Below are 24542 nucleotides of genomic sequence, written 5' to 3'. Positions count from 1 at the left end.
CAGTTTTGCGCTCACCATGCGTTCACCGTTCAGAAAGCGTTCACCATTCACTGTCATTCGGAACACCAAAGTCAAAGGATTGATTTTCACAGCAAGACAGAAATGAAAAAGGAACGAGTGCATAAGAGTGAAAGTAAACATTCTTATTATATCAGAAATTTAATTTATAAAGTACAAATATCAGGATTATGCGAAAATCCAAGGAAAACTGCAGATCACTCATCAATATCAAAGAATAGAATAAATCATTGTTATTATCATTATAAAACACAAGTATTGTTAGATTAAAAAGTGGGAGAAGTTCTAAATGAGAGAAAAATGCAAGAGCCTTCAGTTATGAATTTAACCCTTATACATGTAAATGTATCGAAGAGCGAGGCAGTTTCAGTTAATAAATAACTCGCCCCCACCCGAATTATCATTTTAATATTTTTAAGTTGGGCAAAAGCACAACTTATATTTTATTTTGTCTTACTTGACAAGAATTCTATATAAGTTTATAATTTTTCTTAAGCCCCCTCTGATGTGCGTTCATCGTTCGCTCACCGTGCGTTCACCGCTCAAGTAGGAAAGTAGAACGTTTCAGGAACTGTACACAGAAGGGAAGCATCAAAGAGGATTTTGGGGGGTTTTTTAATACAAATTTTAGCAGATTTTGTAATATTTGATAAGTCATTTTAATGTATATCTTTGAAATATAAAACTGAGTTAAAAAAATTATGATGAACATACATATCTGGGTTCTTAATTTCAGATATCGATGTTTGTACTATTGAATGTGAAACTGTCAATGTAAAATGTGAGATGCATGTGAATTTCAGATACACAGAGGACAAAGATATGTCTGATGAATTAAATGCTTCTAAAATCGTGACTGTGTCGGAAGATTACAACACTGATAGCTTAGACAGCAAGGTATGTATGTGATGTAGTCTCAGAATGTGTCTGGAAAACGATTACACAAAACTGGCAAATTTTCTGAATGTGTGCATCCACATGTATTACTTTAACCTATTTGATTTCATGTATACCAATCATACTGGTTAAAAAGAAAGTCTCTGAATGAATTTGTTTTAGGACATCCTTTTACAATCTGACATACCAATGTCACTGTCTGACTTTGGACTGTGTTGACTTATCCTTTAATGCTATTCGTTTATCGATTTAATACGGAGGTTTGGAGGACAGTTTTAAGGAGGCTCATTACACTAAAATTTTATGTAATGGCTTGTTTAAGCACCTTGTATGAAGCAATATTTTACCATCGAAAAAGTAATGCGAGCTCTTAATTATTTTATACAATTTTTTGATGACTTTTTTCCAGAATGATAAAAAAAGTATTTTGTTTGCACATAAGAAATTCTACAATCCAAATTTTGCTATGATTTGGTGTATGATATGAATATCCAATAAAACATCCTAAACAACTCTGATAGATAAACGTTCTAATTTTTAGAAAAAAAATATCAAATTCTAAAATGTTATTTGTTAATATTTTTTATTTAAATCTACAGATAAAATCTTTTTTTTTTTAAAAACATGCCAATTAAAAAAGATATATTAGACAAATACAGTGTATATTTTAAAAATAGATTAATGAAATGACCAAATTTTGCTATATTTTAGATATACAGCTGTACCAATCAAAATGACAAAATAATCCTATTTCTGTTAACTGTATGGCCTTGCACTTTTCATCAAGCAATGAGTTTCCTTTATAAATTCATTTGATTTGTAAACCATTTTATATCAAAGTTTTCTGATTACAATGTTCTTCTATGACTGATTTTTTATAATTCCATCCAGGCTTGGTTCAAATTTGACAAATCACAATATTTTTTAATTTTGTCCATTTCATTTCAATTCTGTTTTAAAATATAATATCCTTTTTCTAATTTTCTGCCTGCCACCTTTAGGAGGGTGTATGAGTCTGAGGCTATGGACATTATGTAGATATTATGTTTAACTTATAGACATTATGTTTAACTTATAGACATTATGTTTAACATGTAGACATGTTTAACTTATTGACAATTATATTTAACTTGTAAACATTATGTTTAACTTATAGACATTATGTTTAAATTATAGACATTATGATTAACTTACAGACATTATGTTGAACTTTTAGACATAAAGTTTAACATGTAAACATTTTGTTAAACTTGTAGACATTATGTTTAACTTGTAGACACTATGTTTAACTTGTAGACACTATATTTAACTTGTAGACATTATGTTTAACTTGTAGATACTATGTTTAACTTGTAGACATTATGTTTAACTTGTAGATGCTATGTTTAACTTGTAGACATTATGTTTAACTTTTAGACATTATACATTTATTGCATGATAGTGAGGGAGATATCAATATTTATTCACCTAAGTAAAATCATATTCCCCGGGGAATATGATTTTCTTGGGTGAATAAATATTGATATCTCCCGAACATTCATGCAATAAATTGTTTATTATACTGAAACAAAGCAAGACCACAAAAATAAATTTGAAATTGGAGTCCGCTCAACTATACATTGTATGTAGCTGAGATTGCCGAAAGACCGTGCTGTCAACGTATTAGGAGGTACAAACAACGAATTACAGTGATATGATAACCAGTTTTTGTATTTCCATTCTCCATGGATGCTAATTTACTTGTTTGATTTTTCTACCAACCAAAACCAAGGGATTTAAATGTATATCAGAGACCCGCATATTTTGTGCCTTACGAACTATCAAAGTACAATGACTCGAACTTATTGTGACGTCACAATAAATTTTGTTTACCTTGACGTTAAATATATATGGAAATGCACGAGGCTGTGTGTTTGTTGTTGTCTGCGTCATTCGGAACACTCGGGTTTGTTCATTTAACTGGACACAAAAGTGAAACGAGATATCCGAAGGGGTGGAACACGATGTTTTGTTGCAGGGCAAACACGACGGTCACATGACCTTCTCGGCCAATCAGATTCTGTTTTACTAGTGATTCTTTATATGAGGTATAATAATATGTTAACTTGTAGACATTATATTTAACTTGTAGACATTATGTTATACTATTTGATATCCCCAGGGGATGCGGCCTGCCACTCTGAGGGTGTATGATTATGTTATACTATTTGATATCCCCAGGGGATGCGGCCTGCCACTCTGAGGGTGTATGATTATGTTATACTATTTGATATCCCCAGGGGATGCGGCCTGCCACTCTGAGGGTGTATGATTATGTTATACTATTTGATATCCCCAGGGGATGCGGCCTGCCACTCTGAGGGTGTATGATTATGTTATACTATTTGATATCCCCAGGGGATGCGGCCTACCACTCTGAGGGTGTATGAATCTGAGGCAGACAGACATTATGTTATACTATTTGATATCCCCAGGGGATGTGGCCTGCCACTCTGAGGGTGTATGATTATGTTATACTATTTGATATCCCCAGGGTATGCGGCCTGCCACTTTGAGAGTGTATGAATCTGAGGCAAACAGACATTATGTAATACTATTTGATATCCCCAGGGGATGCGACCTGCCACTCTGAGGGTGTATGAATCTGAGGCAGACAGTGACTACGATCTGAAGCCGATTGCATTAAATCAGGGCCAGACATCAACAGAGAATTTGGCAGATGATGAAAGAGAGGACAGCTCAGAAACCGAGCCGGAACCTGAACCAGACTATGATGATGATGTATCAACAGGTTAGTCCGGGTTATAGAGGAGAGATATTTTTCTAATTTTGTAAATGAAATAGTTCTTAAGTAGGTTTACAAATGTTCATTCTAAAACTTAGAGTATTTGGTGAAAGAAAAGTTTAAATTTCTCTTTTGAAGTTATACATCCATTGTTGTCTAGGTAACATAATTATATTCAAATTCTCTAATTTTTTCTCCAGTGTTTCTCTGTATTTAAATGTTTTTTTCATGCATATTGAATGAATGATGTTTGGCATGATATAAAATAGTACCTTATATACATAAAATTTTGGAAATCCAGTGCATTATGTGACTGCGTATACAATTCTTCTTGTTGAACATATTCCTGTGTAAAATCCTCTCTATGTTGAAACACAGGACACTTTGATCATCTACAATTCTTTATTGATAGTTTATCACAAAGTTGGATTTAGAGGAATCAAGAATCCAATGTTTCTGAACGTAATCACTCACACCATATTTCTTGTTGTAGTTTATAGCTGAAAACACATCTCTTAATTTAGTATTTTGTTTTATTTATTGACATTTCAGTTCTTTAGAAACACCAGCGCATACATAGCAAATTCAAGTTTACTTTTGATTTAATGTTATCCTTTTTATTTTTTATCCTTATATTTTGTATTCTCCATTAAACGCATCATTTGTTTTTGTCATGGTCTACTTAAGGCGTTATATTTATAGGTTATAGACTTTGTATGGGAAAATATGACGACCCAAGTTTTTTGGCGCATAGACGGACCGAGCTTGCGAGGTCTGTCCGCGACAAAAAACGAGGCCGTCATATTTTCCCATACAAACTCTATAACCTTTTTATTATATACTTTCAATTTCATTTAGAAACTAACAATAATTTCATTTTTAACAATTTCTTTATTAGTTTAACGGAGTAAAAGATGAAAAAATTGGAACATTAATGACGTAGTTCGGGCTTGTGTATTGATTGTGACGTAATGTATGCGGTCCGGAATGTTTCCAGGCATATATCGTGTGATATATGCCCGCAAACTTTTAAAGAAAAAAGAAGAGATGAAATTGACAATCTAATTAAAATCAGACTTCTTAGATCCGCGCCGTATACTCTGTGTAAGTAGATCTGACATAACCCAATAAGGGGTCATGTTCAGATGAACTTAATGTCAGCCAATCAGCGCATCGGCTTTGAAATCGTCAGTGTTCACAATTCAAGGAAAATGGCTGCGATTGTTTGGTTTGAAAGAAAACATATCGCAGCTAGATGCGACATCACAGTGCACCGTTTACGTCAACTGGCGTTATATTCCTCGCGTTATTTAAGTAAACCATCTTGAAAACTATTCAAATCGTACCCATCCCTATTCATGCATAAATCGGAATTCACAATTAATTTAATTTGGGTGTATTTCATATCGTACGTTTTGTTGTTTGTATGAACGGAATAGATTAGACATTATTACCAAAGTTTAAAATTCGTTATGCGAGAATATACAATTTTACAGTGTGGAATAAACTTCGTGGGAGAGAGATTACACCAATTTGTTTACGAATTGCCAGGAACCACCTAAATAGCCATCATTGTCTGTATGGCGCAATCTGACTGGCTATAGTTCTCATGAATATTCCAAGCAAAAGGTCATGCGGACATGACCCCCTATGGGGTTATGTCAGATCCTATTGTAGCGATTGTGAGCGTATTCTAGGATCTGATTTTAATTAGATTATGAAATTGAAAGTATATAATAAATATAAATATATACTTTTGTTTATGTATTCCTTTATTTACTTTTGATTTAGCACTCCCAGGGATATCATATCATTCTCAGACTCATCTCAGCTTGAAAATCTCATTTATTTTCAGCTTTTCACACTAAGATCTCGTTTATCTTCATCCCTCGGCACTATGATCCTGTATTTGTTTTCTGATATTTTAATGCCTCCTTTGCTTTGCACACGACACCCCACTTTGTGGCATACTTTTCTGCTTTCAAGATTTTGAAAATATAACTGGAAAAATTTTCCTTTAAAAAAAGATTTGTTCTTGTTTTTTAATACGAAAAATGACAATGTCAGAACTGAAAGTACATGTACTTATATGCAGTGTTGCATTTTCTTAGGTTTATTGAAAAGGAAACTGTGCCACATGGCATTAATATAATTTCAAGTATTCTAATATTTGGGACAAATATGTGTTTTGTTATGGCAACAACAAAATAATGTGACAGTTGTGAGGATTTACTGGCATATTTTGAATTAATTTTTGATAGAGGCAGTGAAATCTGAATCGACACCAAATGTTTCACATGACCCAGGCTTAACAAATTATGAAGAACAAGGAGTGACTTACGTAAAGGGACTGAGTCTTAGTATGAATGACATGAACAGAGACAATTCTGGCTATCATCCACTGTGTCTGCAAAGCGATGCGTCATTACCAGAGCACTCCACAAGCGGAACAGAAGCCTCAAGCTTTGGAAGCACATACAGTTCAGGGAAGCTTCTGCTAGACAACGCAGAAAGCACAGACTGAGAGATTGGGGGGAGGGTTTATGTAGTGTCTATTCAAAGCTTTAATGGCAGAAAAGACTAGTTATATAATATCATACTTCACTGTCTAAACAAATTTCTGTTTAATCTACCTTGTGAAAGTGAAAGCTGGTTTCTTCACTCCAGGTCTGATCATGATGTTGTATGTACAGTACCATTGGAATATTTCGCTGTAAAATATCATTTTTCAATCACTCTAATTATTATCAAGAGCATATATATGATATTTATTCATTTATTTGAATTAATAATGTCTTATCATTGTGATGTGGGAAAGTATATTTATTTTTAGTTACTAGTGTTTGTCAATGGTATTGTGGTCAGAGAAGTTCCAACTGACTATAAAGCTATTGTCCATGAATGGATGACTCAGAGGGTCATCATTTCTGATCCACACATGGTACATATTTCAAGGAGTGAATCTGATGTTTTATAAAAAGATACAACTAATGTACAAGACTGTGATATTGTAGAAAATTTCTGCTGTGATGAAAACTTTTCTATCACCCCCCCCCCCCCCCCCCCCCCCCCCTCCACTCTCTCACCCTCCCTGAAAAAAGAAGAATTTTGAAGCAAGAAATGATGTGTGTATGGTTTCCAAATGAGAATTAGATAAATCGTCAAAATCTGGAATGAATTAGTTAGACTATCTCTGAATTAAATGAGTGGTATAAAGATATTCTGATAAGCATAATTTCATTTCACACATTTAGAAAGTAATACATGTACATGTGTGTTGCTCTTTGTGAACTGTTTGGAAAATTCATGCCTGTGACTCAAATTTGAACATTTAAGTCCTGTCTGATCTAGACATGTAAGTACATTTTATGAGAGATGCAAACATGCATTTGATAGATTTAAATAGACAAATGTCTATATATTTAAGCAATGAATGTTAAAATTTTGATGTCTATGTTGACAATTGTATGCAAACAAATGTACACTTGTTCATATTATCAGTGTGACAGATGTCAAAAATTCAAAAACATTTGGTACTTAGGCGTATATATACATTGTGTTTAGATATCCCATTTCTTAAATAATTCTCTGTGCTTTTCACTCACCAGAACAGCCATGGATGATTAACCATAGATGCTTTCTGCAACATAATTGGTCGAACTGGAATTGTGACATCGTTGTTGTTTTATAGTGTTGCACTGTGATGTCACTGCAAATGTTGTCGATTGAATCACAACACATTTATCTGTTATTTATAGCAAAGTCATGTTGGATTGTATATAGTGATTGTTTAAATTGTGCATTTGAAAACAGTGCTAGGAGGCGGACACAAACTTGTGTTTGATTTCTGTTGAGGCTACCATGTTTTTCTCTACCATAATCTCAAGTCTGTATTCGGTGCTTCAGTGTGATAAACACTCACTCATTTTGCTTTTTATTCCACAAGGTTTAAAGACTGTGATCTTGCCAGTGGATGTGTTATCAAGTTCTGTATTGAATTATGTGATTTTGAGTAGAGAAGTTAGGGATAATTACTGTGTGTTGTATATGATTGTACAAAAATTTACAATTCCCTCAACTTTGTTGTGCAATGAATATGAATTGTTATATAAAACTGAAAATATTTTACAATGTCCATTTGCATTTATACCTACACATGAAATACTGACTTGTGGATACCAACACATTGCTATTAAGGTCCATTATTAGTGGGGGTGGTCTTAAAGGGAAACCAATGAAATACTGACTCATGGACATCAATGGTTCATTGTTAGTGGGGATGGTCTTAAAGTGAGACCAATGAGGAACACAAAAATGTCCTTGATAACAGCACAGCCCGTGATGGCCAATTCCAATATATATGTACATACCATGTTAATTGAAGTTCTTATGCAGTTCAGAAGCAATATTTATGTTTTTTGTTAGTGGGGTAAAGATCAACATTATGTTGCTGTTTAAGCATTGCACTAAAGGAAAATGGTAGTTTGTTTACAAGGAATGCACTCGCTGAATATCAGAACAATGAAAAGGTGAAGATAACAGTGATCAATCTCATAACTCTCACATGGATTACAAAATTAAAGAGTTGGGCAATCATGGACCCCTAGATGTAACGGAGGTAGGATCAGGTGCCTGAGAGGAGTAAGCATCCCCTGTTGACCGGTTACACCCGCTGTAAGCCTTATATCGGAATCGGGTAAACGGAAGTAATCCACAGTCAAAATGATGATCAGTATGTAAAGAATGGCCTAACAATTGGTATGAAACACGTCGGACAGCATTTGACCCAATGGCAGTTTGTATTGGCAAACTAAATCGTTATAACGACCATGGAATTTGTGAATGCTGACTTTACCTGAGACTGTTGAAGCTGTAGGAACATCAGCTTGTTTGTCAGTAGCCTGCCTCGATTTAAAAACTGATCATGTGCAAAACAAGTTGTGTATTGAATTAGTTGAGAGACATAAACTGTAAACACTATATATGCAGATGATAATGAAATATTGATGGGTAAATATGGAAGGTTGACGATGAGAAGGTGAAGTCATCCCGTTTGTCATAAAGTTGAGTTTTCAGTCTACCGTTTTAATTATCTGTGTTCAATAAAATATTCAAAAACAAAGCAGATGTGGAAGACACTGGTGTCTTTTATTTCGAGTTCATCCGGATATATTGTATCCACATATGAATAATAATAGATAATGCGTCGTCGGTATGTCAAGTTCGATGGTCACAGTAAAAGTTGTTTTTTTCTCATGCAGACGCTAATGAATTAATTTTGCCTCATAAAAATATGAAAACATGTCAATTAATAAAGGAGCATAATTCGTGCCCATAGGAATTTCAACAGACACCAAAGACTGAAGATTATCTCAATGAGGAACTCCGGCATCTTTTTAATATCAACTTTAGAGTACTTGTGCGTAGAATCAAAGTGGTGTTTAACAAAGTACAGTTTTGAATGACTGATCATTAAATCTATAATATGAATATTTCCCTTTTGCTTTTTTTTTTATTGACGAAGCAACTGTCTGTGATGTCAAAAAGTCAAGTCTTTAATTTATCGTGAGGATCATTCGTGTAAAATGTTAAAAAGTCATACGTTAAATGATGTTGATTCGAGAAAAGTTTTGTGATTTAGTATACTAAAAGTTCTGTGGATTTTTTTAGAATCCACATTAACACCACTTTTGGAATATGTTGTGGCACAATACGTTCCAAGTACATTCGCGGGAATTGCGTATCAAATTATGTACAACTATAATGATCATGTAGACTTCCGCGCCATGCAGCTTTAATTCAGATATCTTGTCTTTTTTTCACGCCTTTTTGCGTCAATTCAGTTGATGGTCTGATTACATGGTTATACAACGGAGTCTGTTGATTTTATTTCAAGCTAGTTTGTTTTGTATTTCAGTATGTTTATGAAAATTTATTGTTCGTTTTGCATTAACGTCTTTTTACCCTTTCCGCTGCCTATAATCCCAAACGGAGGCTGGGGAATGATAGCCTTAGGGGCCTCCTACGTCGCCCCGGGTTTCCTTACGCCTTTTCTTCGCGTTAGGCAATCTCTACCCAGAGTTGTCGTCCCTTGCTTTCATTTACAGCTCTGTTAACGTCTCAAAATAAGCAATGTTATTCCACATGTAAATCCACTTTTTTTTTTACGGCTAATAAAACTAAGAACTATTTTATAAAATATCTGAAAAATGTAGGACAAGCAACTATTTGTATATTTTTTTCCATTACTATATATTCTTCATGTACCTATCTATAGGCCTGGTGCAATAGAACTACCCATTATCCACGTTTCAACCCAAATCAATGCTTCTTGTGTCACAAATAGACTTGACATCTGCTCAATATTTATTTATTTACGTATATTTTTGTAACTGAAGTCAAAACTATACTTTATTTGAGCATACGTGCCATTTTACAAAAATCTTGTAAAACCCTTGAGACGTTTACAGAGGTGTAAGGGAGTGTAAGGAACGATAACTCTGGGTAGAGATTGCGCGTTAGGGAGACCGTCATTTTCAAACTTCATGCACGCCAACACTGGCCTTCCTCCTTGGCTAGATTGGAGTATCGTTTCCCACGTCTTATTGAAAGAGTGTATGTCTCACTATTAAATTTATCTTTTGTTTTTCTTAAAATTCTTTCCCGTGAGATTCATTTTGTACCAAGACAAAACAAATCACCCCTGAGGCGAGCGAATTTACTGAAAAGTCCTTTTTTTTTAATACAGTATAATTTTAATCGGATTGATACATGGTATATAATCTGGAGAACATAAAAGATCAGTTTTCCTCATCATATACACCCAATCATTGCTTCGTTTGTTGTTTTACGTCCCGTCAAGAAATTTTCACTCATTGAGACGTCACCAGCTGTAGGTGAAGTACCACAACTTTAGACCTACGTTTAGCACCCAGGACCGCATTAGTGAGAGTTCTTAAACGTGTTAACGCATGCCGCGACACGGGGCCCCTTTCTCAATTTCATATTAAAAAGACTCTCACTTCTAAATGCCGAAGGAGCAATTACTATCTTACAGTAATATCGGCTAAGATTCGGCTCGGCTGAATATATGGACTGACGCCTTCACCGAATCTCGGAGAGTCCTTCATATAATTCATGTCTGGAAATTTACTGTCAGCTTCGGTAGGTTCTAGCAATTAATGTGCACTTAGGTGGCACTGCTGTTTGTCTCAAATAAACGATTTTACTGTTAAACTATCTCTCTATCACTATTAATTTTGCATTGCTTACCGTTTAGGTTTAGGTATGAAAATCCCAAAATGAAAAGTCACTAAATTTTCTGTTCAAATAAAGACTTCCATGGTACAGTATTTTATCTCCTAAAATTGAAGAGTTACTTTAGTCTATTTTATCACATTACCGATACATAGTATCTCTATATACCTATAGTATTTGTACATAGCTAAATTGACGCTAATCTAAAAAAAAATAATAATAATAAACCTATAGGAATTCTTCCATTTCGGGAGATAAAATATTGTGCCATGAAAGTTACCATTAGTTTATTTTATGTAATTTACAATGTTATAATTAGACGGATTTTTACTACAGATTTAAATAAAAGATTGATGGATTGGTCTTCGGAAAATTATATTGTATCTGACGCACAATTTGGTTTACTGTTTTAAACCAGAGTTTGGTACAACTGATGCTATTTTTGCTTTGCATGGACTATTTTCCCATTACCTTAGCAAGGGACAGAAACCACACTGTTGCTTTGTAGATTACAAAAAGGCATTTGATAGAGTTAACAGGAACAAGTTGTTCTACAAATTAAACAAAAGTGGCGTCACAGGAAAACTTCTGAATGTTTAATATTCGACAACTTTACAGTGAAGTCAAGTCATGTGTTAGGTTTAAGTCTGATTTCTCTGATTTCTTCTTTTCTACAAATGGTGTAATACAAGGGGGAACATTGTCTCCTTTCCTATTTTCTTTCTACATCAATGATTTTGAAGATGAGCTTATTTCAAGCACATGTGAACCAACCCGACTGAGAGATCTAGCATTGTTTCTTTTTATGTATGCTGACGACACGGTTTTAATGGCAGAGTCAAAGGAAGGTTTTCGGGGTATATTAGATAAATTGCATGCTTACTGTGACAGATGGGATATTGAGATCAATGTTGCGAAAACGGAAGATTTTTGTATTTACAAAAGGTATAAACTTACCTCGCAGTGATAATTGGTTTTATGATATGGAAACAATTGAAATTGCCAATAGTTTTAATCATTCAGGCGTGACTCTTAATTTCAATCGTAACTTTGCTCTAACGCAAAAAAAAATATTAGCTCAACAGGGTAGCAAGTATATGTTTGGTATACTAAAAACATGTAAAGATAACTTTTAGATTGATTGATTGAGGTTTTACGCCGTTTTGACAATATTTCAGCCATTTTACGGTGGTATAACTTTTTGAATATACAAAGTTATAAGTCTTTGATACTTATGTTGCATGTGTTCTCAATTATGGAGCAGCAATATGGGGTTTCAATATAGGAAAGGACATTGAGAAAGTTCACACTCGGTTTTGTAAATTGATATTGAAAGTTAAGAACTCCACTTCAAATTATATGACTTAAACAGAATTGGGCAGTGTACCTTTGATAATACATAGAAAATTACGTATAATGAAGTATTGGGTCAAAATCATAAGTACTCAGAATTGTATATTGAAAAATTTATATGATGAAATATCATAATTCATGGGTGTCAAATGTGAAGGATATGTTATGCTCTTTTGGTTTCAACAATGTCTGGTATTCACAAAGTGTTAACAAGCAGCCCCCAAAACTTTTTGCTATGGCAAATCAAAGACTGACAGATATATTTATCCAAGAAAGAAACTCTTCCTTTGAAAACTCTTCTAAAAGTTTTATTTACAAGTACTTATTGGATACATTCAATATACAGTATTACCTTAAGGAAATGCATCCCGGAAACCCTTATTCACTATCTTTCGAAATATAGGCTATCTTCACATAAATTGGCTATAGAGCAAGGCCGTTACAGTCAAACAGAATGCGCTCAACGTATTCGCAATTTATGTGATCTAAACAAAATCGAAGATGAATATCAGTTTATTTAGGAATGTCCACCGTATAATCATTGGCGTAGTATATACATTAAAAACTCCCACAAGGAATACTCATGTCAAATATCAAAGCTCTAGCACTCACTGTTCAAAAGTTATTAACAAGGTTAAAGTATCAAAAATCGCTAAAACGCATCAAAGATGCGTATGGCCGAGTTGCAGTTTGGAAAATTATGCACGCTTGCATTCACGAAGTAAAAACATGCACGTATTTAATATAGTTTATAAGTATGAAGATTTGAATGGCCGCAATAGGTATTTAGTGTGATAATAACCTTGACCTTTGGATTTCAAAAGCAATATGAATCTTGAATGTCATCAGGATTTAAAATCTGATAAACATGCACCAGCAAGTACATGTATAAAAGTTAGAGGCGAGCTTAAATCTACAGTATATATTGAAAAAGAGACATTGACCTTTTGACCTCAAAATAAATAGGAACTTTCCTCTTTTGGATGTGATCAAAATATGCAAGTCTGACAAAGACGCACCAAGTAGTATGAAAGTTAGAGACCGGACAAGCTCAAATCTATGGCCTTTGGTGACAAAGTGACCTCGACCTTTTGACCTAAAAATAAATAGGAACCTTCCTCTTTTGGATGTGATCATGTTATGTAAGTCTCACAAAGATGCACCAAAAAGTATGAAAGTTAGAGACCAGACAAGCTAATTGTGGACGCCGCCCGCCTGCCCAATTGGACACCCATCCTTCTCGCAACTCGGCTAAAATATTATTGGACAAGGTCATCTACCTTTAAGCTTGTTCAGTTACTCAGCCTTAGAAACAGAAAACAACTTCACAATCTTTGTATCTTTCTTCAAAAAGCTACTGCCCATAGAGATAATGTATAATAACACACGAGTGCTCATAGCGCATATAATCATGATATAAAATGTATGTTCATTATATATGCAATTATGCTTATGTTAGTAAACTTATGGTATAATGTGTGTTGTGTACACCAATGTACTCCCAGTATTATCATATGTGTATATTGATGTGAACGTCTTATGTAATAGATGAATGTTATTACTTTTTCTAAATGCGTGTGGTGTACTTATTACATGCCTGTAAACCGTATGGTTTTGTGCTAATAAACTGAACTTTTAAAACAGTAGCATTATGAGTAAAACAGAATTGGTTTAATACTCAACTAAGTTATTTGAAGCGAACAGCAGTGTCACCTAAGTGCTAATCTCGGCTGAGATTCGGCTTGACTGAATATTTGGACTGACGCCTTCACCGATTCTCGGAGCAGTCCTTCATAATTCATGTCTGGAAATTTACTATCAGCTTCAGCCAGTTCACCATTGTCGGTGAATGGCTGCAAAATTTAGGCCTATGCTCGGCGCTTACGCCCTTTGAACAGGGAGGAATCTTTATCGTGCCACACCTGCTGGGACACAGGGCCTCGATTTTTGCAGTTTCATTCGACGGACCGCCCCATTTAGTCGCTTCTTACGACAAGCAAGGGATACTGCTTAAGGATCTATTCTAACGCGGATCCACACGGGATGAAAACAGGTGGATGTTCCCCGAAGTACATGTAACCAATGTACTACTAGTACTTCATATGATGAATGACTTGATAGAGATATATAGGCCTATGCAAATCTTCATGTCGCTATGTACAGCTTAGACATGTTTCTACTTGAAAAACAAATATTCTCTTCAAAATAACCATGAGTGACTTCTGTCCAAACGACAAAGCACGATGATGAAAAACTTGAAATATTGTTGAAATGATGTGGGGTTTTTTCATACATAAGGCATACGTTCTGAATGATCTTGACCTTTGTAAAATGACCTTGGTTCGAGAGTCATTCGTACATTGATGAATAACGGTTGAAAGATTGTTGAAATGATTTTTTTTCATATACAACGTGTATGTTTTGTGCGATATTGACCTTAAACAAAATAACCATGAGTCACCTTTGTCCAAACGTCATTTGCCTATTACTTATTTCTATTATTAATACACTATACATGTTGAAAAACTGTTGAATTAAGGAACTTTTATATATGCTCTTTCAAAAAGACCTTCAGAGAGCTTGGTCCAAAAGTCCTTGTCTCAAAGAAAACTTTGTGATAAATTTCTGATGAAAGGTTTAGGAGATACGAGCTCGGATGGACAAACAGCGACCATATGCTACCCCGACTTTTTTTTTTCTGGGAGCATGATTAATTGATTGTTTATTTATTTTTACGTCTCGTCGATAATTTTTCACTCATACTGAGACATCACCAGCTGTAGGTGAAGTACCACAAATTTAGACTTATACTTAGCGCTTAGGGCCGTAGCAGTGATGGTTCTTTAGCGTGCCAACCCCTGCCACGACATTGGACCTCCGTTTTAAAGGTCATATCCGAAAGACCCATGATTCTCGCGAGCGTTTGGTGAAGGAACAATTACTGTGACGCGGCCATGACACGAGCGGGGCTAGAACTCACGACCTCCCGGTTACGAAGCGAACACTCTGCCATGCACAAAAATAACACTTTATTTACAAAGGAAATAAGCAAGTCCGTCTTTTTGTCACGGAGCCTGTATGCAATGATTTTTAAAAAACTACAATGATATTGTATTTAATAATTTTAAAAAATATATACTTATATAACACAATAGAAAGGAAATAAACATTTACTTGATTTCAATGTTTCTATCACAGATACCAAACGAAAAGGAATATGTACACACAGAATTTAAATACTGACGTAGTCATAACTTCTTCAGTTTTATAAGCTGCTGTCAATAATCACGTTTCTACGTAATCTTCCATTTTCTACATAAAATCTCTATATATCTACGAAGTCCATCTCACTGATGTAGACACTTCACGGAGCGGATAGGGTTCGTCATTTAGGTTTCGTTAACCTGGGAGGGATAGGAGGGGGGCCCTCCTGATCCACACTTATGGACTGTTGGAGGTAGTGGTCTTTGTAGGACAACCGCTTTTCCATGGACTGAAATAGAGCAAGAATGTCATATGTTGTAAAAAATGAAAGTACACCAAAATACATCATGTAAGTATCCATCCGTGCACGTTTTATTTTCATATTTATTTATGACTCTTCAATGAAAGACTTTTTATAAACTGCATAAATTGCAGTGATAAAGGAGCAGTATGAATCTTACTCAATTTAGTCATTAATAAAACAAAAAACAAAAAAAAAAAAAACACCATGAAATTAATTGCAAATTATAACGAAAATATTGTTTTTAAAACTATATTGTTTAGGAAAATAAAATTGTTAATCTTCAGGCTAGGAAAATGAACATTTATAAACGCCTGTAATTTAATTAAACACAGATGCGAAAAACTGCAGAGATAACGGTCTTCCGTATTTAATTAACATGATTAATGAATCCAAATCATTGTTTCTTTAACAATAAATATACTTAAATTTGAATTCATGCCAATGCAAACATATTTTAGAGGCATTTTTCAGATCTGGTTATATACATGTAACTATTCAAAGCTATTTATTGGATATATCATAAATTCCCCATACTAGTATAGTGATTACAATTTCATAAAGTTTCTCTTACATTCATTACACTGTATCATGCACGATATCTTGTACTCAAGTATATGACTTACATAACCACGCCTAGATGAATGCATAATGATATATAAGACATGTAAGTACAAGTCCATATACAAGTGTCTAACAAAATCCCATGTTTTAATCAAAATATTACATTTCACGCCATTGATATTGTCATGTTTAAATAGACCAATACTTGTTATCAGAATTTAGACTAGTTCTCAAAGAAATAATGACATGTATAGAGAAAACCTTTAATTTTACAAACATGTACATGTACGCATTTTCGTATATATACAAAAACATTCCACCTATAAATATTGGGAAACTTTTCCTGCAAAACCGATAACTGCACCTATCTCATCAGTTGTGATGTCTGCCAGAAGCAGTACATAGGAGAAACAACAGACCTTCACAGACGGATCAACAACCACCGGTCCTCCATCAGAACCAAAAAAGATTTGCCAGTAGCAACACATTTTAATGGCAATAACCACCGATGGGAGGACATGACAGTAGTGGTTATTGATCATGACCCTAGTTGGTCAGATACCGAAAGAAAGCAGAAGGAAAAATTCTGGATGCACAGGTTGAAGTCATCCGAACCGCATAGTATCAACAGACCTACTGACTTCACCAGGATGAATACGGGCTAAACCCTTACTAGTTTTAAGCTTCATCTAGACCTACTCGTCTGATCATGTCCCTAACAGTGGTACTATGACCATTTTAAATTATTTTTTTCAATTCTGTTTACAGAATCATCCCTCCCCCTTTTTACTATGACCTTCATAACCGATTACTTATATGTAAAACCCATTTATCAGTTTCCGTGATTCTATGTTTTTTACACGTCTATCCTAGACATGATCAGTACGGGAATGTCTGATGTTGATTCTATTTCCTAGGCTGCTTATTCTTTGTTTTTGCTATGAGTTGATCCACTTTTGTTCAAACTTGTTATTTATATCATTTTGCTTTCAAATTTTTATTCATTTCTTATTTTATACTTTATTTTTATAGCGTTCATTTATATACATATTTTATTTTTATCATTAGTTTTTTTTTCTATTATTATCTTTTTATTTATTATCTTTTATAAATTATTTATTCTTAATGCATAGTTAAAATAGAATCTCTCTGGGTACGAGTTAGCTTTACTATTTATCAACGTAATATGGTTAACTCGTTCCACCTGAGATTAAGGTAGTACTCTACATCGTCATAATGGCTGACTTCCTTTAGAAAAATGGATGACAAAATCGATATCAGTAATATTTGACTTTTCCTTTTCTATTTATTAACCTAGCCGAGTAGCTCAGTAGGTTAGAATACCGACTGCTGAACTGTAGGTCGCAGGTTCGAGTCCAGCAGGGGTTTTAATTTTTTTTCAGATTACCTTCTACTAAAACTGTATTTTTTGACAAAATGAAGCAAATTTGAAAATTTTCAACTTCAAAATATTGTTGTACATATCCTCCACTTTTCATCTACATCAAATTTCTCTGGTGTAGCATACCTCCTTAATTATGTCTATTTTTATTACTTCGTACATTTTGGATCAGCTCTTTGGACGAATAAGTCATGTCCTAATTCGCTCCGCTTTTAACATTGATTGGTAAGCCTAAAGACCAAAAAACATGTAATCTGCATTGTAAATACGTTTGTAGATTAGTGTAGTTGTAGTGTTAGATGTATTTATATGTAGTTTTTGTTATTATTATTATTATTATTATATATATATATATATATATATATATATATATATATATATATACATGTATATATATATATATATATATATATATATATATATATATATATATATATGTTCGTGGAGCTCGAACTCCTTGAATAAACGTTTAAGATCAGATTTTACTAGATATGATTTCCTGCTCTTTATATGGTGTAGTGTACATATATGTTTAGGGCGATGAATAAATGTTTTTAATAGATTTAAGACCGTATCGCCATGAGAAAAAAAATCTTTATATATATATATATATATATATATATATATATATATATATATATGAAACGTTTAAGATCAGATTTTACTAGATATGATTTCCTGCTCTTTATATGGTGTAGTGTACATATATGTTTAGGGCGATGAATAAATGTTTTTAATAGATTTAAGACCGTATCGCCATGAGAAAAAAAATCTTTATGTCTGAGCATACATTCTGATGGTCTTTGATTGGTTAACTCACAAAGGAGTGTAGGTAAAAAACAGTAACAGTGAAATCAAGATTTATTTAATTTTCCGTGTTCAAAAATGTTACGTTTCGTAGGGGGAAAAAAGAAAATGGGAAAAAAAAGATTTTAGCTTCCTCATCAAATCAACGAATTTCACACATATTTATATACAAAAATCTATCATTTTATCTATCTATCTATCTATTCTCTCTCTCTCTCTCTCTCTCTCTCTCTCTCTCTCTCTCTCTCTCTCTCTCTATATATATATATATATACTACTGAAAACTGAGAGAAAGAGTACTTCCCTATATTTCAAATTTACTTTTAAGATGAAAGTAATCAGGGACAAAAGTGATGAATAAATAAATGCACTCCAATATCAATGACTGATTCTTCAAATACATATTCTGATGTCAAACGATGGTTTTATGAAGTAATAATAATTAATAAAAGAAGTGCATACAAAAATGAAAGTTGATTTTTTGAGACTATTGAGAATATGTGTCAAGAATCTGCACTACAACATGCCTCAAATGCAGTAATTTTTCTTCTAATTTGAAAGCCTTATAAAACTCAGAATTTCATTCACAGAACATGACTTAATACGTACATATATCTTGCTTCGATTCACATCTAAGTGCTTGTTGAACATTCGACCTCTCTTGAAAATCAATACTTTGTATATATTAATCCGTCTATCTAATTCTATTGTATATTTTATTCATCAGCTGAGAAATACAATGAAACAATACCCACTATATATATATATATAAAGCACGATGACAATGCAGCATTCTATATATATATACTGTATATCTGATTTAGTGGTAAGTTACTCTAATGCAAACTTTTACATTGTGAAATTTTCTGGGTGATTATACATACATAAATTTGCTCTCTCTGTAGGAAAAGCAACATTAACCATAGCGGTTACAGGTTATACTAAAAATGTACATGTGATCTATGATAATTGTTTGACGTATTATAAGTCTGATTTGCATATTGCATATACCATAGGACACTGTAGAGTAGATATATTCTTAGTAGACTGTATAGTAATCATTGATAGAAATTATGTTTCCTTTTCTTTTCAACTTCAATACAAATGCCACAACTTGAAATAAAAATACGTCAGTTTTACCTGTGATCACTGAAAAGAACACGCAACACTTTATTAGTATGGAATTTAATATACATGTTAGATTCAGTTTTTCTAAGGGTCACCATAGCATACCGGAAGTAATGGCTCAATCTGTAAACTTACCTCGTCAGTGGTGGATTTTTCTCCCCGTCTTTGGACGTCCCCCTACAACATAAATCAAATCGATGTAAGATCATACCCCGGTGGTCACTTGATGTTCTTCCGTTGTTTTGAAAAACTTTTTAAAAAACAAATTGATACACAATCAATCAATCAATCCATTTAAGGGTATAAAATTGGAAGTGCATGTTTGAAAATTATTTTCTGTTAAGAATTATTACGAAAAAGTTTTATATCTGTATACTTTTGATTAACGGTACATGTGCATATAAACGTGTATTTCCTTCCTTGGTTAGACACTGTAATTGAATTGATATAGTAAAAACCCATTTTACCTCACTCTCGCTGTCTGTAGAGTGGTACAAACTGTCCTGCGAGCTAATACTCATTCTACTGTCACGTGATGACCCGGAAGCGGAACCTGTGCGACACAATGTCAGTATTACAAAAATGTAACTCTAGATTTTGAAAACGAGCATGGAAAAGATTCACAAATGACTGGAAAGCACTTTATTTGAAAAGAAGAAGAAGAGGGGAAAAAAAAAGAATGTTTACGAAAGTGAAACTAAATACATGTATCAGATGCGTCGTCCTAAAGATCCATGCATGAAGAGTACACCATGTAAATTTAGACAATATATAAAGCTTGCCTGTAAGTAAGATACTTTGAAAATCCCTAAAATCGCCACAATGTTACTGTTTGCTTGTAAATTCACTCCCTAAATACGTCATTTACACAAGCAAAGTACACGGGCTTTTTGAGACAACCCTCGTACACTGTATGTAATCTTTTAATTCACGTTCAAGAAGACATGAAATGAACACTTACTGGAGGAACTGAGAGTGCTAGCTCTGTTGTTGGCCCAGTCCGTCACTCTTTCATATGTTGTATGCTATAAAAACAGCACCATGATGTTGTAGTACGTATTGATAAAGAATATCATAGACACCGTATTCTATTTTGCCTCACAAATATAGTTAAATCTAATCTAATTGAAATATTCGGGATTAAAAAAAAAAAAAAAAGGAAGAATGAATTTGCCTTGATATTAGGTTGGGTAATTTCACTCCTTGAAGACTTTCGACCGCCAAATGTAGTCTTCAGTCTGTCAAATAGGGAGCGTCGCTCGGCTTGGGCTTTACTTTTAGCCTGGATGATGGCCTCAGAATACGTGCTCCTCATCTCCTCCAGCCCTTTATGACGATCCTTTATCAAAAATAACAGAGAAAGGTCAACACCCAAAAGACTCTAAATACTCATCCAAAACATTCTTCGCTTAATTTCTTAAACAATGGCATAGTTCCAATATAAAGAGTATACTGGAACAAATGACCCCTACTCCCTACAAATCGTGAAGCTCCATGTGAAGTCCCCAATGTTTTTTTTTTTTTCAAATTTCAAAGTTCACGATAAAACATGGTCCTTCAGTATTGATTTTGTTTGGCATCTCATTCTCAAGTTTTCCCCAGATGAAATGGGAAGATAACGAAAAGTGATCAATCTCATAACTCTACAAGTAATACAAAATAAAGAGTTGGGCAAACACGGACCCCTGGATATACCAGAGGTGGGATCAGGTGCCTAGGAGGAATAAGCATCCCCTGTTGACCGGTCATACCCGCCGTGATCCCTATGTCTTGATCCGGTAAACGGAGTAATCCGTAGTCAAAATCAGTGTGCCCATCGTCGGAAACCCACGCTTGATTACGCTTCGTTCCTCTCTCCATCACCCGTGGGTCCATTCATTCCTACTCGCTCGTTCTCATGAATGAATATTTTAAAATATCGTCCAATCAAAGTAATCGTTATAGTAATGGAACTCTTTTGTTTTTAAAGGTAGCGCTAACTTAACTTTGCTATCACAGCAATTGTATACCGAAATTGGGCTGAAAACGTCTTTTTGATTGGACAAATTCGCTTAGGGTTTTCCATGAGCGCTCAATCAAATTACCTCATTAATTATTCATGAGAACGAGCGAGTAGGAATGAATGGACCCACGGGTGATGGAGAGAGGAACGAAGCGTAAGCAACCATGGGTTTCCGACGATGCAGTGTGCCAAGAACACACATATTGGGTCGGACGAGGGAAACAATTGTGGTTTATTGAACCGTATATCAACGGGAATGCACGAGTAGCTAACATTTGGATACACACCCAAGAGGAGGGGAATTCAACTACAATCAAGATCTGCCAGAGTGTAGTACATTAGAACTGAATGATATTGGCAAATATGTATATTTTGACCCATCAATGAACTCGAACTTCAAGCTGATGACAAGGACCAGTGGTAAATAACTATATAGAGAATATTGATGGGTTTCTCCATTGTAAATATTCATTTCTTACGCTATGTGTATGTCAGGTGAGTGGTAGATGTGAGAGTGAGGTGAGCTCATTATTGTTCTCTTTTTCCATCTTTTCTTTCTTTTGTAAATAAATTTAGTTATTTAAAGATGTTTTCTTGTCTGATTAGAGATAGCCTTGCTTGCCCCACGTTACAGATGCCCATCGACAATAACGGCCAACTGACTATCATCCAACGAGAAACTAAACCAAGCATTGCCCTTGTTGCGGTGCATACTGGTGGGCCTACAGAAACCGTTTTCTCCTTATGAGAATGACAAAGGTTAAATTGGTTAAATTTAATTTAAATTTTGACCCCTCCCGCCTCATCGTCTTCACAAAGTCACTATTTTACCTAAATTCTTGGACACATTTCCAATGGTATGTCACGTGACCACCTTGCATTCAGTGTCTAAGCCCAGTCCTACCCAATCTCCTACGCGATCACTTCCATTTTAACAGTTCTGAAATATTGATTTTGTGTACTGGGTAATCTGGTACATTATTCATGCAGATCCGCCCCTGGTCAGAATCCTACTCCTAGGAACCATACAGATCCGTCCCTGGTCGAAATCCTATTCCTAGGAATCATACAGATCCGCCCCTTGTCGGAACCCCACTCTTTGGTAGAGTCTTCATGCTGAATATGATGCATCCAGTTAAGTGTTCAAAAGAAGGTATTTCAAAAATACCAATAAAATCCTCAACCCATGTCAATGAATATCTTTAATTTTACAATTAATGATCCTTGCTCAACGAAAATTTAGGGCACGCAGTCTGCTATTGCAGAAGAGAAAAGGAAGATGCTTAATGTATTTTCATTATATGACCCATTTTTCCGCCAAGGGACATAAACCTCTAATCCAGGGACCTAAACCCCTAATCCAAGGACCCGAACCTCTAATCCAGGGCTCTGAATCTATATATGATTCAGAGACGTGAACCTACAATCCAGTGACCCGAACCTCCAATTCATGGATCTGAATCCTTAATCCAGGGATCAAAATCCCAATCCAGCGACATGAGCCCCTACTCCAGGAACCTGAATCCCTAATCCAGGGACATGAGCCCTTAATTCAGGGATCTGAATTCCTAATCCAGGGACATGAGCCCTTAATTCAGGGATCTGAATTCCTAATCCAGGGATCTGAATCCTTAATACAGAAACCCGAACAACCATGAATTTGATAATTTAACCTCGGTGCTCATTGTAGATACGTAAGTAGTCTATCTGTTAAGCAAAGAATAATTTCACTGATTTGAATTTTCATTCGACATTGTATGAAAGATATGGCCCCGACGAAGCAACAAGTGCACAATTTCGGTAGTGATGCGATCCTCCTCATTTATTTTAATTATGCTATAAATTTATTAGCTGTATCTTCATTTGTAGAAGAAAAGAAAAAGAGTGATGATTTTTGACACACTGTTATTCATAGCAACTTTGTCAAATATAATATCGGTTTGAATATGACGATCCTTTCCTTTCAAAGGAATGCAAGTACCAAATGAAATGGCTTTAATACCTTTATAGACATTTTCAAGCTTCTATTTCTCTCTCTCCATGCGCTGTACAGCCGCTCTGCCTCCTCTATAGAAAACTCCTTCTCCGATACTCCTTTCTGGATTTCAATAAGTTCATCTAGTGATGAAGATCCTAAACTACCTGGACTTTTGGGAATGTTTACTGCAATACCGTTTTAGAATATGTATTACAACAATATACAACCCGACTTTTTTTTATTCAATCTGTGTGTGATTGAATTAAAGTACTGAATAGCGCTAAGGTGCTGGGTACATGAACTATGGTTTTACATTGGCAACATTAACAAAGTTTAACTCTATAGTAAACGCTTTACCAGCACTGTTAAATCCACCTCAAACAGAATGAAACGGAGGAGGAATAAACACACAAAAATTCAAGTATGTTTATCGTACACTGTAAAAATTAGTCCCTGCTGATACAGGTGAAAACCCACATTTCATTGCATTCTCTCACCAGAGGACGCGTTACGCAAGCTTCACATACTGTAGTGCTAGGAGCGCACGAAACTCTGGGTAGAGAATGATTTCAGTGGTCATCTACGAACTTTCTGAGAGCGATTTACTTTCGTAATGGAATCCTCACTAGATGGCGCTAAACCGGAAACGCCTGCGAATCAGTAGAAGTCGACTATAGGAAAGAGTACCGGTACATTTCCCAAAGACCTCAAAACAAAGCTTTGACCCTTTCGCAAATTAATTATACTGATTTTTAATAAATGTCCATTAAATCCGAAGGACTCATTCCAAGCGCTAATAAAACAAGATCTTCGCAAGATGTAGCAAATCACCTCGCATTGATTGTC

At 34.7% G+C, this 24542-nt stretch overlaps 2 protein-coding genes across 23 annotated transcripts in view; one reads left to right on the top strand and one right to left on the bottom strand.

Moving 5' to 3' along the window:
• Positions 1–7826, top strand: part of LOC125668113 (E3 ubiquitin-protein ligase MGRN1-like) — a 40255-nt gene extending 32429 nt beyond the window's left edge. For 9 of the 14 annotated variants that reach the window (XM_056163648.1, XM_056163647.1, XM_048901897.2 and 6 more), the window contains 3 exons: positions 822–915; positions 3526–3706; positions 5962–7826. In XM_056163648.1, the coding sequence (XP_056019623.1) occupies positions 822–915; positions 3526–3706; positions 5962–6224 (538 nt within the window). In that variant the 3' untranslated portion in view covers positions 6225–7826. Of the gene's footprint in view, positions 1–821; positions 916–3525; positions 3707–3838; positions 3861–4112; positions 4163–5961 lie in introns of all 14 variants that reach the window. The other 5 variants (XM_056163651.1, XM_056163650.1, XM_056163649.1 and 2 more) reach the window with 2 other exon arrangements.
• A 7583-nt stretch (positions 7827–15409) lies between these two features.
• Positions 15410–24542, bottom strand: part of LOC125670402 (phosphoinositide 3-kinase adapter protein 1-like) — a 41238-nt gene continuing 32105 nt past the window's right edge. For 4 of the 9 annotated variants that reach the window (XM_048905533.2, XM_048905534.2, XM_056163644.1 and 1 more), the window contains 8 exons: positions 23721–23881; positions 20891–21055; positions 20678–20741; positions 20184–20269; positions 19852–19893; positions 19473–19487; positions 19198–19248; positions 15410–15803 (listed from right to left, as the gene is read on the bottom strand). In XM_048905533.2, the coding sequence (XP_048761490.2) occupies positions 15696–15803; positions 19198–19248; positions 19473–19487; positions 19852–19893; positions 20184–20269; positions 20678–20741; positions 20891–21055; positions 23721–23881 (692 nt within the window). In that variant the 3' untranslated portion in view covers positions 15410–15695. The remainder of the gene's footprint in view (positions 15804–19197; positions 19249–19472; positions 19488–19851; positions 19894–20183; positions 20270–20677; positions 20742–20890; positions 21056–23720; positions 23882–24542) is intronic. The other 5 variants (XM_048905535.2, XM_056163645.1, XM_048905538.2 and 2 more) reach the window with 3 other exon arrangements.

Source organism: Ostrea edulis, chromosome 4, assembly GCF_947568905.1.
Source record: "Ostrea edulis chromosome 4, xbOstEdul1.1, whole genome shotgun sequence".
Taxonomy (NCBI): Eukaryota; Metazoa; Mollusca; class Bivalvia; order Ostreida; family Ostreidae; genus Ostrea; species Ostrea edulis.
The sequence above is the reverse complement of the archived record's forward strand: the minus strand, read 5'-3'. Positions and strand labels throughout refer to the sequence as shown.